This window comes from Nerophis ophidion, linkage group LG03 (genome assembly GCF_033978795.1).
Source record: "Nerophis ophidion isolate RoL-2023_Sa linkage group LG03, RoL_Noph_v1.0, whole genome shotgun sequence".
NCBI lineage: Eukaryota > Metazoa > Chordata > Actinopteri > Syngnathiformes > Syngnathidae > Nerophis > Nerophis ophidion.
In genome coordinates, this window is record NC_084613.1 from 27,136,529 (window position 1) to 27,150,011 (window position 13,483).

Below are 13,483 nucleotides of genomic sequence, written 5' to 3' on the forward strand. Positions count from 1 at the left end.
CTTTTGTCAAAACTTTAATGTTTTTATATGGCAACCACACACCATATGCAATATTTTTTCCACATAAAACATTTTAGAGTGATAATTTTTAAGTAATAATTCATTAAACATAAAGTTTTTTGTCCTTTTTTTTGAGCAATGGAAAAAAATATATATAGACAAAGGGAACAAAACAATCAATCAATCAATCAATCAATGTTTACTTATATAGCCCTAAATCACTAGTGTCTCAAAGGGCTGCACAAACCACCACGACATCCTCGGTAGACCCACATAAGGGCAAGGAAAACTCACACCCAGTGGGACATCGGTGACAATAATGACCCAGTGGGACGTCGGTGACAATAATGACTATGAGAACCTTAGAGAGGAGGAAAGCAATGGATGTCGAGCGGGTCTAACATGATACTGTGAAAGTTCAATCCACAATGGATCCAACACAGTAGCGAGAGTCCAGTCCAAAGCGGATCCAACACAGCAGCGAGAGTCCCGTTCACAGCGGAGCCAGCAGGAAACCATCCCAAGCGAACTGCCTGCATGGCAGCTTTGTGTCAACATTGCAACTTTTTCTCATTAGATTTCACCTCAATCCACTTTTTTAAAATGTTTTTATTTTTTATTTTTGCAATACTATCAATTTTGCCATTTTTACAGAATGTGTGGCGGGCCGGTAAACGATTAACTGTGGGCCGCAAATGGCCCGCGGGCCGCACTTTGGACACCCCTGATTTAGAATAACTACTATGGTTAAAAATACTACAGTCATGAAAAAAAAAAGTGTGTATTGCAGTTGAAAGGGTTACTTACTTGCATTGTTATGTATTATGATTAAATGTGTGCTTAATTGGGCCACAGTTAATGTAACGTTTCAACTATTCAACATTATAGAAAGGCGCTCCAGAGGGTCGTAAAGACCGCCCTGAAGATCATAGGATGCCCCCTTCCCTCCCTGGCTGACCCGTACAGCTCCCGCTGTCTCAGGAAAGCGCCGAGCATACTGAAAGACCCATTCCACCCTGGGCACTGACACCCTGAACTGCTACCGTCGGGCAGACGCTATAGGGTGCTAAAAGCGGGCACAAATAGACTAAAAAACTGTTTTCACTCAAGAGCCATAGTAGCATTTAACAGGCCTGATTGAGCACACTGTGTCCGTCATGTTCTCATGTGTCATGTATTTTTATTTTTTCGTACTATAATGTGCAATAATGTTATACGTATATATGTATATAGATATATACATATGTATGGATATATGCATGTGAGTGGATATATACATATATATGGATATATATCTTCTTTTTTTATCCTTTTTTTACTATTTTAATTACTAAATTATTGTGTGTGCACCTTGGGGGATCTGCTCCAATGTTGTTGTTCTTTGAACCTGTTTACTGTAATATCCATCCATCCATTTTCTACCGCTTGTCCCGTTCGAGGTCGCGGGGGGATGCTGGGGCCAATCTCCGCTGCATTCGGGCGGAAGGCAGGGTAATGACATAAAATTCTATTCTATTGTCATTGTCAAAGGTTTACAATTTTGTCCGTACAGACAATCGTTTGGTTTTGAATATATATAACAATGACCTCCAATAGAACATCATGGGCATTAGAATGGGTTTGAGTGGCATTAAAAACAAAATTAGATTTGCTGACACCTACAAAAACCCTATTGTCCCATTTCTTCTGTAATATTAGAACACTGTAGCCCCTTTTCCATTAATGGGGAAGCGATAATGATATATACTGTACATTGTGCTTCTTCCTACTCTTCTTCAGATACATACCACTGTAAACATCCTGAATGTAGGTGTGTGTAAACTTTAAAAATGAAACCAGTATGATCAGTCAGGTTTTGTGAAGACTATTCCATTAATCTAAGTGTCATTTGCCTGTGATAAATATTAAAGGTATGACCTTTTAAAACTGTTTAAAAAGCACTAATTGTTGGTCAGCTTCTTTAGTACAAAATAAATTAGGGTTAAGATTTTATGTGTAACCTTTTTTCGTTAAAAATGTAACTTTTTTAAATATTCACCCAATTTTAAAAAGGTTGGTATCATTGAAAACTTGCTGAAGAAACATAAAAAAAGAGGTTCACAGTTACGGTGTATTTTAATTGATGAAATGTGTGCAATCAATGTAGGAAGTGAGGGAAAATTTAAGTAAATTGCTGCTCATACTCGACTTGTGAGTCAAAAAACAAACAACCAGAATCTCGGCAGGTCCAAACAATCAGCGTAAAAATTAATTAATTTAAAAGATATATTGTATACTCACAGAGAAATGTGGGACTTGTAGTATAACAGGAATTTTAAATGAGCATTTTACTCACCGTAGATGTTTTGAAGGAGAGCTATGTCGAGTGTAAACTTGCTAAATTGTATCAAAGTTTAGTGGCGCGATTACGACTTCATTCCGAAAATGTCGATATTCTTGACAAACTAAGATATGGTTTCTACAACATGAGTACTGTGGCGACGAAAACAACGTAAACACATTTTAACTCTGAAAACAGCGGTCTGGTCGCTAGTCAGATTACGCGATTAAGTCTGAAACATGTTGAGTGACCACAGCCGTTGGTAAATAAACACATACCTACTTAACCTAATTAAATTTTTTTCAAAGTAAACTAAACAATCAACTATGCTATGCTAACAAAACGTTTAAAATTTCAGTTTTTTAAAAATCTCATTCGAACGTTTTAGAACACAGGATTTATAGCTGTTGGGTATGTCCAAAAATTTGAGTAGTGTTATAAATTTAACCATGACTTTTACGTCTTTTGCTATCAATATTGTTATTAGTTAGCGAAAAGATTTAACTTTTATTTACTGCGAATTATTTTCATCCGAGTGTAAAAATTGTAGTTATATTTTTTATTGAAAAATTAGAATCTTTTTCATCTCATGTGATTTTTACTTTATTTTTTTTACTTTACTATTTATCGATGACGTAGTTTTTTTTGTAAAGTAAATTGTGTACAAAATGTAGAATGGGAAGTAAATAAATGTATTAGTAAATGCTTTGAAATGGAGAAATGGTAGGATTAAATTAGCTCTGCTTTTCAAACATGATGTAATGAGAAACTGAAAAAATGTGACATATTGTAACTACGTATTTTCAAAATAAACCTCAAGCATAGCCATATTTTCAGTGTTAATGGGCACACTGGATGCTTACCTGTAGCTTTGATTCTGAAATAGAAAATCACATTATTTTGTCACAGCCCTTACATTAGTGTTGAAAGTCTATACTAGTGGTTGTCAAACTTTTTACACCAATTACCACCTCAAAAAAAAAACTTGGCTCTCCATGATAGCTTAGTAGGACCAAGTCATGGATCAGCAACCTGTGGCTCTGGAGCCGCATGCAGTTCTTTGATACCTCTGCCCTGGCTATTTAATTGTAACTTATTTCATTTACAATGTTGTCTGTCTATCTGTGTTGGCCCTGCGATGAGGTGGCGACTTGTCCAGGGTATACTCCGCCTTCCACCCGAATGCAGCTGGAATAGGCTCCAGCACCCCCGCCACCTCGAACGGGACAAGCGTTAGAAAATGGATGGATGGTTTATTTATTTTAATGTCCATTAATCCATTTTCAACCGCCTGTACCTCTCAGGGTTGCGGAGGTGGCTGGTGTAACAGTTGTTGTTCCGGAGATTTTGGTGATCTTGCAATATAAAAATAAAACATCTTTTAATATTTTTTTCGATCGAAATGTACCTAATTTTTTGCTGCCAAGCAATTGTGTTGTTTTAAGTGGTCAACCCCTAGTAAGCTAGCAATGAACACATCATAAAAGATAACTTTTTTTTGGATGAAAATCTAACATTTATTGCCTCATGGACGGCCTAATTTGATTTTATTGTTGACAGCATTGGTTCACATGTGTGCTTGATATGTATGGAGAACATTGCAAACAACACAAAATTTAAATGTAGAAAGACATTTTCAGAATAAACATGCAGCATTCGCGGAAAAACACCCCAGCTGGTGATGACTGAAAAAAAGCAGTTTGGGAACTGCTCCGGAAAGCTGATCAGAGAAATAATACATGGTTTTCTGTCTCGTGTTTGGTTTTTTAAATGTAGAGCATAATTATTATGAAACTATGAGTGGTGTTCAAACACAGTTTGTGGCTACAGGTGGGTTTTATTTGGTGGGAAATGGGCTCAAATGGCTCTTTGTATGCAGAATGTTGCCAGCCCCCGGCATAATTACTCTTTATAAACAAAGTCTAGGTTTTATTTAACAAGGATATGTTTTATATATGGCCCATGTAACATAACGCACAGTTTGAACAGTAACAGTGTGTTTGAATATAGGAAAGAAAACACTGTACTTTAATCATGTGATTATTTGGTGTACCACAGGTTAAAAATCACTGGTCTACACTTCAATTGCATGCTGATTTATTTATTGACTTATTTCTAATCCATTGTTAGGGTGCCTACTTTTACGGTAAAAACATACACAACCGTCACCGTCCTAATATTTGTGGACCTCAAAACAACAATTTTAACAGCATTGAAGTGTGGTTATACTCATTGCTACAAGGGTGGTGTTTTAAAACAAATAGTATATATATTTTGCAGTTTGACCTAAAATCACATTTTTTAGTTCACCAAAAGCAGGAAGTAAATTGCTTTATATTGTTTTGTCTATTTCGACTGTAATTTGCATCAATTCAAACATTACAATTACATTAAACATTTCTACATCAAGTAAAAAAAATACTCAATATTTCAATCAAAAAATATTGTTTTTGCAAAAAACTCCAAAATGTTTTGGCTGAATGTTGTAAATAAGCACATATTGACCATTTTTGTAGAGCTCTATGGGTAAAATCAACTTTTAACAATGCTAACACTTGAACACTCTTTACACTCCAGCAGTCCAAGCCTGTCGGGTGTCAAAAAAATTGCGGTAGGTGTGAGCCGAGAATTTTCCTCTCAGTCTTCAGCTCCTGCAGGGTTTTTGAGTTCGGGGGGTTCTGCCGAGAAAGCCCATCGCCCGAGTGATGGGCCTACAGCCAACTGGGATGGATTGCAGGGTGGAACCCAAGCAGATGGGAAATAGCAAAAAGGTGAAGACGGGGTCAATCTGAGCTTGGGCGATAGAGCTGCAGGCATGCGCTTGTAGCAGTGTTTTAAAAGTCAACTGCACAAAACAGATTGTGTGGTCAGAATAAACTCATACGACCATATTGGAGCTGCAGCTTTTTCCTTCTTTTGTTAAATGGCCACAGGCGCAGCAGACACCAAATGGTGGAAAAGAATGTTTGGAAATCAGTATTTTTTTTTGTTCTAACCTAGATTTTTATGTTTCTCCCTGCAGGAGGTGGAAGTCCTTCAGGACGACATTCCAGGTAAATAATATGTCAGTGATGAAGGTTGGTCAACACGACCATCCATCAGCACTCTTGGTTGAAGCCTTATGGAGCAAGGGTGGTGGGCGCTGAGGGTCCACTTGGCCATCAGTAAACTCCTCAGTGTGTGTTGTGATTGGGCACCTCCTTTTGTCCAGTCGCACTCATTTTCATGTCACCCCCTCATCGCTGTAAAAACACTCACCGCACCTCGCGAGAATAACCGAGAGCCCCCTAATGGAGTAATTACACCCGGCCAAACATCTATTTTTCACCTGTGCTCCACCATTATTCTCTGTCCCCGATCCACTCTATTGGAAGTCACTTACTCTCCTTACCATGAGTTATCATTGACTGCCATTTAGACGTTGTGGAGCAATCTGTCTTACCAGTGGGCCAATGCCGGCCTCATTGCAATGAACAATCTTTCTCCCGCCACTATATAAAACATTCATGGGCAAAAAGAACAAGGAGGAAAACGCCCCACAAACAGATAGCAGTGAGTGGCTTAATAGATACTATAAAGGTGACAGACAAGGAAAATAATGTAGCAACCTGACCAGTCCAAACGCCTCAGGGACCACTGGGGGAAATAAAACACACCCCCTTCATGACACACATGTGTTAAATGGGTCACATGGCAGCCTTTGCTGGCGGTACAGTAATTGCAGCTGCATAAAACCTGAGTCTGAATGTATTGCCTTCTATATGTTTGTTAACTTGAGTCAAAATTAATCAAGGTGGTAGAACCATATGATTTTTCTTAGCCAATCAGTGACATCCCTCATGGTAAGGGAAAAACTAAAATCATTTAATACATTTATTTTTTGAAAAGTTTACCTCCAACATGATGCAAGACACATTCTTAAAACTGTCCTGATTTTTAATACATATAATTACTAAAATGTGACAATGTTACACCGCTATGATCAACAATTTGAAAATGTTAAATTAACCAATACTAAAATTTAGTGCATTTGTTGTATCACAACTGGCTTTATATGCTTTTGTTTCACTGTAAGTACAGCCGAAGAGCTATGTTTCAAGATTAATTCCAGAAAACCCAAACGTAATAAAAAATTGATAGATGCTTAGACATCACTATAAGTACAGCCCAAAAGCTATGTTTCATGTTTGATTAATTCCAGAAACCCAAACTTAATAATGCAAAAGTGATATATGCCTGTAACATCAACTGTATACAAGTACACATACAGGACACCAAACTGTATGCTAAGAAATTGTGTTTGCCTTTGGAAACTATTCCAATGTCATGTGTTTTGGATCAGTGTTTCTTAACCATAGGCCTTTTGTGGGGCCGTGAACGCCCCCTTGACGGCCGCCAAAACATAACTGTTCCACAGTTCTTGTCTGTATGGGCCGCAGCGGTACTCAATAGTAATACACTTTTCTACCACTTGTGGCAGTAATGACAATCTCAAACATGCACACCCCTGGGGCTATAAAAATCATAGAGAAGTTTCTTAAGCGCAAAAAATATGACTAAAGTGGTATCTTTTTTGTTATTTGCACTTTAAATGTATTTAAAGTTTACTCAAGAAACCGTCATTGATTTAGTTTATTTTGACTCAACATAATTGTAAAATGTATTTTTCCTCAGTCATTTTAGTCCTCTTTATTGCAGTGTATTTGATCAGTACTTATTTTTGTAATCAGCCTGACCTAAGTTTAAGGTTTGTTTTAAATCAGGGGTCCCAAACTCAACTTACCTGGGGGCCACTGGATGTAGAAACTGGGTGAGTCTGGGCCGCAAGAAAAGATTTCCTAAAAAATTCAAACATGCACTTTTTAATGAATTCACTTTGTTTGAATGGCTATCCCGCCCTAGCAAGATACTTGACAACACTTCCGATTTTTCCGGGAGACTCTTGAAATTCAGTGATCCTCCCGACAATCTCTCGGGTCAACCATTGTCCCGATTTTCATTCGGGCAACAAAATTAAGGGCGTGCGGTGATGACGCTGCCTTTAGCGTCTGCTTTCTCACCATACAAACAGCGTTCTGGCCCAGTTTTATGTTGTATAAGGTTTCTACAGAGACACGAAAGTGACTGCAAAACATACTTGATCAACAGCCATACAGGTCACACTGAGGGTGGCTGTATAAACAACATTAACACTGTCACAAATATGCGCCACACTCTGAAGATACACCAAACAAGAATGACAAACACATTTCGGGAGAACATCCGCACCGTAACACAACATAAATACAACACAACAAATACCCAGAGTCCCATGCAGCCCTAACTCTTCCGGGCTACAATATACACCCCCTCAACCACCAAAATGCCCCCCACACATCAACCTTTTCCCCTCTGTGCGTCGGTTGAGGTGGGCAGGGTTTGTTGCGTTCATGATATGGTTTCTCTCATTTTAGAAAGAAACAAGCCAGCATTAGAGACTTGGCCCAAAGGAAGGTGTGCACACCACAGCAAGCGGCTGCATTGACTGATAGTGTCCAAAATATGTTGGTAACTGACATGAGGCCACTATCAATGGTGGAGGATGACGGTTTCAGAAAAATGATTTACGTCCTCAACCCCGGTTATACTTTTCCCTCGAGGAACCATTTTACCAAACTGATGGAGAGGAGAGCATCCTTGTAATAGATCAAAGGCTCGTACTTCAGCCTTTGATCTATTACAAGGTTGCTCTCACTACTGATGTAATCAGTACTAAGAGCAAACTTACTCTCACTACCGTGTGGACAAGTGTTGCCTACCTTGGCAATACATGCTACTACATTGGAGACAAATGGAACATGAAGTCAATCTGCCTTACGACCATGCCACTAGAGGAAAGACATTCAGCATCCAACATTGCAGAATGTTTGGAATAGGTAGTAGGCAGGTTTAAAATTCCCCTAAGCAAAATATTGCTATTGTGCATGACAATGGTGCACTTTATAAAAAAAAACAAAAAATATTTTTCTAACACTTGCCTTGTTATTGTATGTTTGGCAAGTCGAAAGGACATGGTGCCAGTATGCGTTTGTTTTAAAATAAAGTATTGGAAAGGATAGAAATGTAGTTTGTCTTTTTTATCCGATTATTAATGGATTAATCGAAGTAATAATTGACAGATTAATCGATTATCAAATAATCGTTAGTTAAAGCCCTTTATATATACACACACATACACATGTACCACATGTTGTATGAAGATTATGCGCGGAGAGGGACAAACATTGAGCTTCAAAACAGAAAAGCTTATCAGCCAATTGAAACGCCAGCATTGCTTGGATTATGTTTTGAAGGAGCTGCCCCCAAGCCAGTCGCAAAGAAATGTGTGCAGAAACTACAATAAAATTTAAATAAATAAAAAAATAACACATGTAAATACGTTATCTGGTATCAGTCTTGGGCAGCAGGAAGTTTTTTGTATTGGTGTTAACTTGAAAAAATATATTGTGCGTCCCTGATATTTGATGCAAATTTAGTTTCTATTTTAATTACATCTTTAGAAATGTTTGTGTTAATGCTTATAACTAGTGGTACTTGGTAGTTTAAAAAGAGATGTTCTACAGTGTCCTTTATTATCTTCCAAACCTGTTTCCTCAAATACTAAGATTTTATGTGACGTTTCATATTTTGACATAAAAAATGTATTAAACACCTTGCCTGTTCCTCTACACTACCAATTCAGCTTTATAATATCAAGCTGTACTCAAGGGTTTCCATGCATAATGGTCCCTCTGATAGATCATTTAGCTATGAATGTATGGAAGTCTCAGCCCGAAAGGGTTAATCACGTTCTTAACTCAGGGTTTTGTCTGATTAGTCTCTCTCAGCGCTTAACACAATGACAAATAACCATGATTCTTTTTCTTGCGCTGATAATCAAGACAACTTAAACATTTCTCAGCAGCCCAAGTGAAACCATTAATCCTCGGCGATGGTGCCGATAAGTGGTGACTTCAGAGTAATGGTCTTGTCACCTTCAAAAAAAAAAAAACGAGAGGGAGAGTCAATGTAAGCAATTAAAAAAACGGCACCCATTATAGTTTGCACATCACATCTATCTGTGTCATCAGGAAAATCAGTCAGTTTTAATAGACGGAATAATGGAATTATTTTGTAGTAATTATAGATATTAAATGTAGAAACACAGGCGAGCAATACATGGCCACCGGATCGGACCGGACCCCCTCCACACGGGAGAGTGGGACATAGAAGAAAAAGAAAAGAAACGGCAGATCAACTGGTCTAAAAAGGGAGTCTATTTAAAGGCTAGAGTATACAAATGAGTTTTAAGGTGAGACTTAAATGCTTCTACTGAGGTGGCATCGCGAACTGTTACCGGGAGGGCATTCCAGAGTACTGGAGCCCGAACGGAAAATGCTCTATAGCCCGCAGACTTTTTTTGGGCTTTGGGAATCACTAATAAGCTGGAGTCCTTTGAACGCAGATTTCTTGCCGGGACATATGGTACAATACAATCGGCAAGATAAGATGGAGCTAGACCGTGTAGTATTTTATACGTAAGTAGTAAAACCTTAAAGTCACATCTTAAGTGCACAGGAAGCCAGTGCAGGTGAGCCAGTACAGGCGTAATGTGATCAAACTTTCTTGTTCTTGTCAAAAGTCTAGCAGCCGCATTTTGTACCAACTGTAATTAAATTAAACTTTAAGTCACAGCCCATCTTGGATTGAACAAAAAACTAAATAGAGTGTAAATGAAAAATAAATAAATAAAAATATATTTTTTCTATCTTTACTTACATTACCTATTTACCCCTACTCATTCGCTAATTCTAACCCTTGAACACAGGAACTGAACAGTCCATCATTAATTGCTGAATGAATCATTAAGAGATGTTGAATTATGCGAGTTTAAAATATTAAGTATTTTAAATATAACTTATTATGTCTAAAACAAATAAAGCTATCATCATTTATACTGCAATAAACACATTTACAAAATGGGATATTGCTCAGGTAATGTTGAAAAGCAGGCTTCACTTCCAGTTTATGTGGTGTCACGTGTTTATTTCCTGTTTTAGACATGCCCGTGTTTATATTTTTACATTTACCATTCTGTTCTAAGAGAACACAGCCTGCAAATTCAATGAGCATAATTGAAAAGCTCAGTTGCTTAGATAGATTGGGGAATGCTGTTTTTTAATGTTGAAAGACGTTCATGTATCTTGTATTCATGTTACCTTTTATGCTAGCCAGCAATGAAGTGCGCTGGCTGCTTCTCCAGGAAATGAGCATCTTGATTGTAAATTGATCAATGTGCGGTAATTCATCACGGTTTTACAATAATTAAAATTTGAAACAGTAATAGTAACTGTTCGGAATTCTACCGCGGTTTATTTTTTTCCCGCCAATCTTCACCTCCCTAACTAACCCTACCACTTCTTCGTATTTCAGCAATCACTGATAGATTGTTCATTTCATGTTTTTAATGTGCTCCACAGTACCAAAACCAATGACAAAGAATACATAGAAGTAAAGATAAACATATAAAAAAATTGATAAAAGAATACAAACGACTGTTAGTCTTCAAAGACCTGCATTTCTTCAGCAGTGCACTTTGTGAGTTGAACTCCTCAAATGTAGCTGAAGTACAGTATGCTATCTTTTTGCATTCCAACCCTGGTATGTGGTACACGCTAGTATGCCCTAAGCTATATAGATCTTTGTCCAACAAAAGGGTTCTGAGTTTTTCCAACCCCCCCACCCCCCCCAAAAGCCCGTTTTGGCCACTCTTTGTTTGCCTCATTGGCATTCTCACCCCATGCTTCTCAGACTTTGAACTCAAAGCTTTGGAAAAGCTGTATCGCTTCTTTAAACACATTATCAGTGGACTTGGTTTTAAGAATATCACTAATCATCTTAAGGTTTTAGTGCAGTGTGGCATCCCATGAGGGCCCCATTTTCTGGCACGGGCACTGTAAAAACAGTGAAATGTCCCTCCCTTGGTGATGGCTATGCATTTAGGACAGGATAGACTTCAGTCACCATTAACAACCTCAATCAACTACAGTGCTAAAGTTGAATGTTACTGGAAACTTCATCAATGTCTTGCATGTCATATAAATAAACCATCATCAACCAGTATAAACAGGATAACCATTTTCTTTCAACCGATGCCCCATTTTGGCTCGTTAACTCCCGCTCTCATCAAAACATGTAAATCCTGTGCAACCAAATTTACGGAAATAAATGTGCAAAATCTAAAACACGCATCGTTCATTAAGATCAATTTATGTGTTAGGTTAAGATTTTCCGCCTACGTAGCGACATGGTAACTTGGCATCTTGTAAGTCTTTAATGAATAATGAATATCTGACTGAATAAATTGACATCTTGTTTGTAAAGATGTGCAGCACGCTTAAAGTATCAAAAATGAACTCATCATTTTCAAAGCTAATATGTTTTTTTTTTTTTTTTGAAGATCTCTTCAGTACATGTATTCAGTTAATGCAGTTTACAAAGTGTGCTCTACTGTGTGGACCTTAAACTCTACTTTTTGCCCCCAGAGTGGCCTGTTTTTCATCAGTCTGTGAATGGGTGAATGCGATGTATTATGTAAGGCGCTTTGGGTATCATTCCAGGTAAAGCAAAGTGTTTTATTAATACAGACCATTTACCATTGCATTGGCTTGCTGCATATAGAGTACTAAAAAGTTAAACACATTGTTTAATTATAAAATATATTAGGGATAAGTACTATTCACATTTGGACTGAGACGGTTATGTTCATGGTGTTAGTTTATTTGGAACATGCATACAATGATGGTATGATACATAACATAGTTCCAGTTTCTCATGACAGCATGTCTGAAAAGGAGTAGGAAGAATGAGAATTTATTTAATCCTACCCCTTTTCATTTCATAGCATATCTAAAAAAAATGTTTGTTCTCAATCTGTAACCGTGAATAAATAATTGAATGAGTAAGTAAATAAATATTAAATACATAAAAAATAAAATAGGTTCTCAAATAGTTCAGTAAGTTATTATTCACATATTGAGTTGAATGGGATAATCTAATTAGATGGGGTCGGTCAAAATTGCTCAAATGTATACCGTATTTTCTGGACCAAGGGCGCTCTAGAATATAAGGCGCACGGCCGATGAGCGTGTGTATTCAGGCCTATTTTCATACAAAAAGCGCACCGGATTAAAAGGCGCATTAAAGGGTTCATATGATTTTTTTCTGTATTTAAAACACTTGCTTGTGGTCTACATAACATGTAATGGTGGTTATTTGGTCAAAATGTAGCATAGATTGTTTTACAGACCATCTTTAAGTCGCTTTCTGACAGTCGCTTCAGGATGTGCCATTTTGTGGTTCACCTTTGACAGAGTCTTTCCCCCATCATCTTTGTTGTAGCGTGTAACGACGGGAGTCGAAGAAGTGGCTGGATCTGAGGCTGAAGTAGGGCTGGGCGATGTATCGATATATGCGATAGAAAAAATGACTATCGTAATATTCGAGTATATGCAGTTGTTTTTAGCTGCGGGCATTAAACTACAGGCTCTTCTCACTCCTTCTTGTCTCTCCTCACAGACAGCAAACGCAGGCTCTTCCGTACGTCACACACTGTCACGTCATACGTCACATACGTTTACGCCCTCACGGAGCAGAGAGGTAGCAGCGTGGCTAACGTTAGCTGTGATGCTAGCTGAGTGTTGCGTTTGGTAATATGAGAGAAAGAAGGTGCGAATCTGGTAACAAATTAAGGAAGAAAAACAGCACAGGGTCCATCGTCTGGCGGTAGTTCGGCTTCAAGCGGGAATATGTCGAATAGACAACTTTAATTTGTCAAGTGCGGGGCACAAGCGTTGCTACCAAAAGTAGCATTACTGCTAATATGTAGCATCATTTGAAAAGCCCCCTACTAATAACTGTTTAATAAATACAGTTTTGGTCAATTGACTTAGTTGTGATTTCCTTCTCTGCATGAAAGTTTAAAATGAGCGTTTATTAATGCAGTATGAAGAAGACTGTTTTAATGTAGACACAGAGTCACCATAGTGCTGTGATTATATGTATCAAGTTTTCATTCAAGGCTAAGGCAAAATACCACGATATACTGTATATCGTATATCGCGATATGGCCTAAAAATACAGAGA

The 13,483-nt window shown here is 37.8% G+C and overlaps 1 protein-coding gene and 1 pseudogene across 9 annotated transcripts in view; one reads left to right on the forward strand and one right to left on the reverse strand.

Annotated features, from left to right (window-relative positions):
- LOC133548841 (uncharacterized) overlaps positions 1-13,483 on the reverse strand; it is an 88,821-nt pseudogene that overhangs the window by 5,519 nt on the left and 69,819 nt on the right.
- Positions 1-13,483, forward strand: part of LOC133549401 (protein enabled homolog) — a 170,580-nt gene that overhangs the window by 1,403 nt on the left and 155,694 nt on the right. For all 9 annotated transcript variants that reach the window (XR_009806073.1, XR_009806076.1, XR_009806072.1 and 6 more), the window contains exon 2: positions 5,343-5,373. Coding sequence is in view for 2 of the 9 variants with exons in the window: in XM_061894776.1 (XP_061750760.1) it covers positions 5,343-5,373 (31 nt within the window). In the remaining 7 variants the exon portion in view is untranslated. The remainder of the gene's footprint in view (positions 1-5,342; positions 5,374-13,483) is intronic.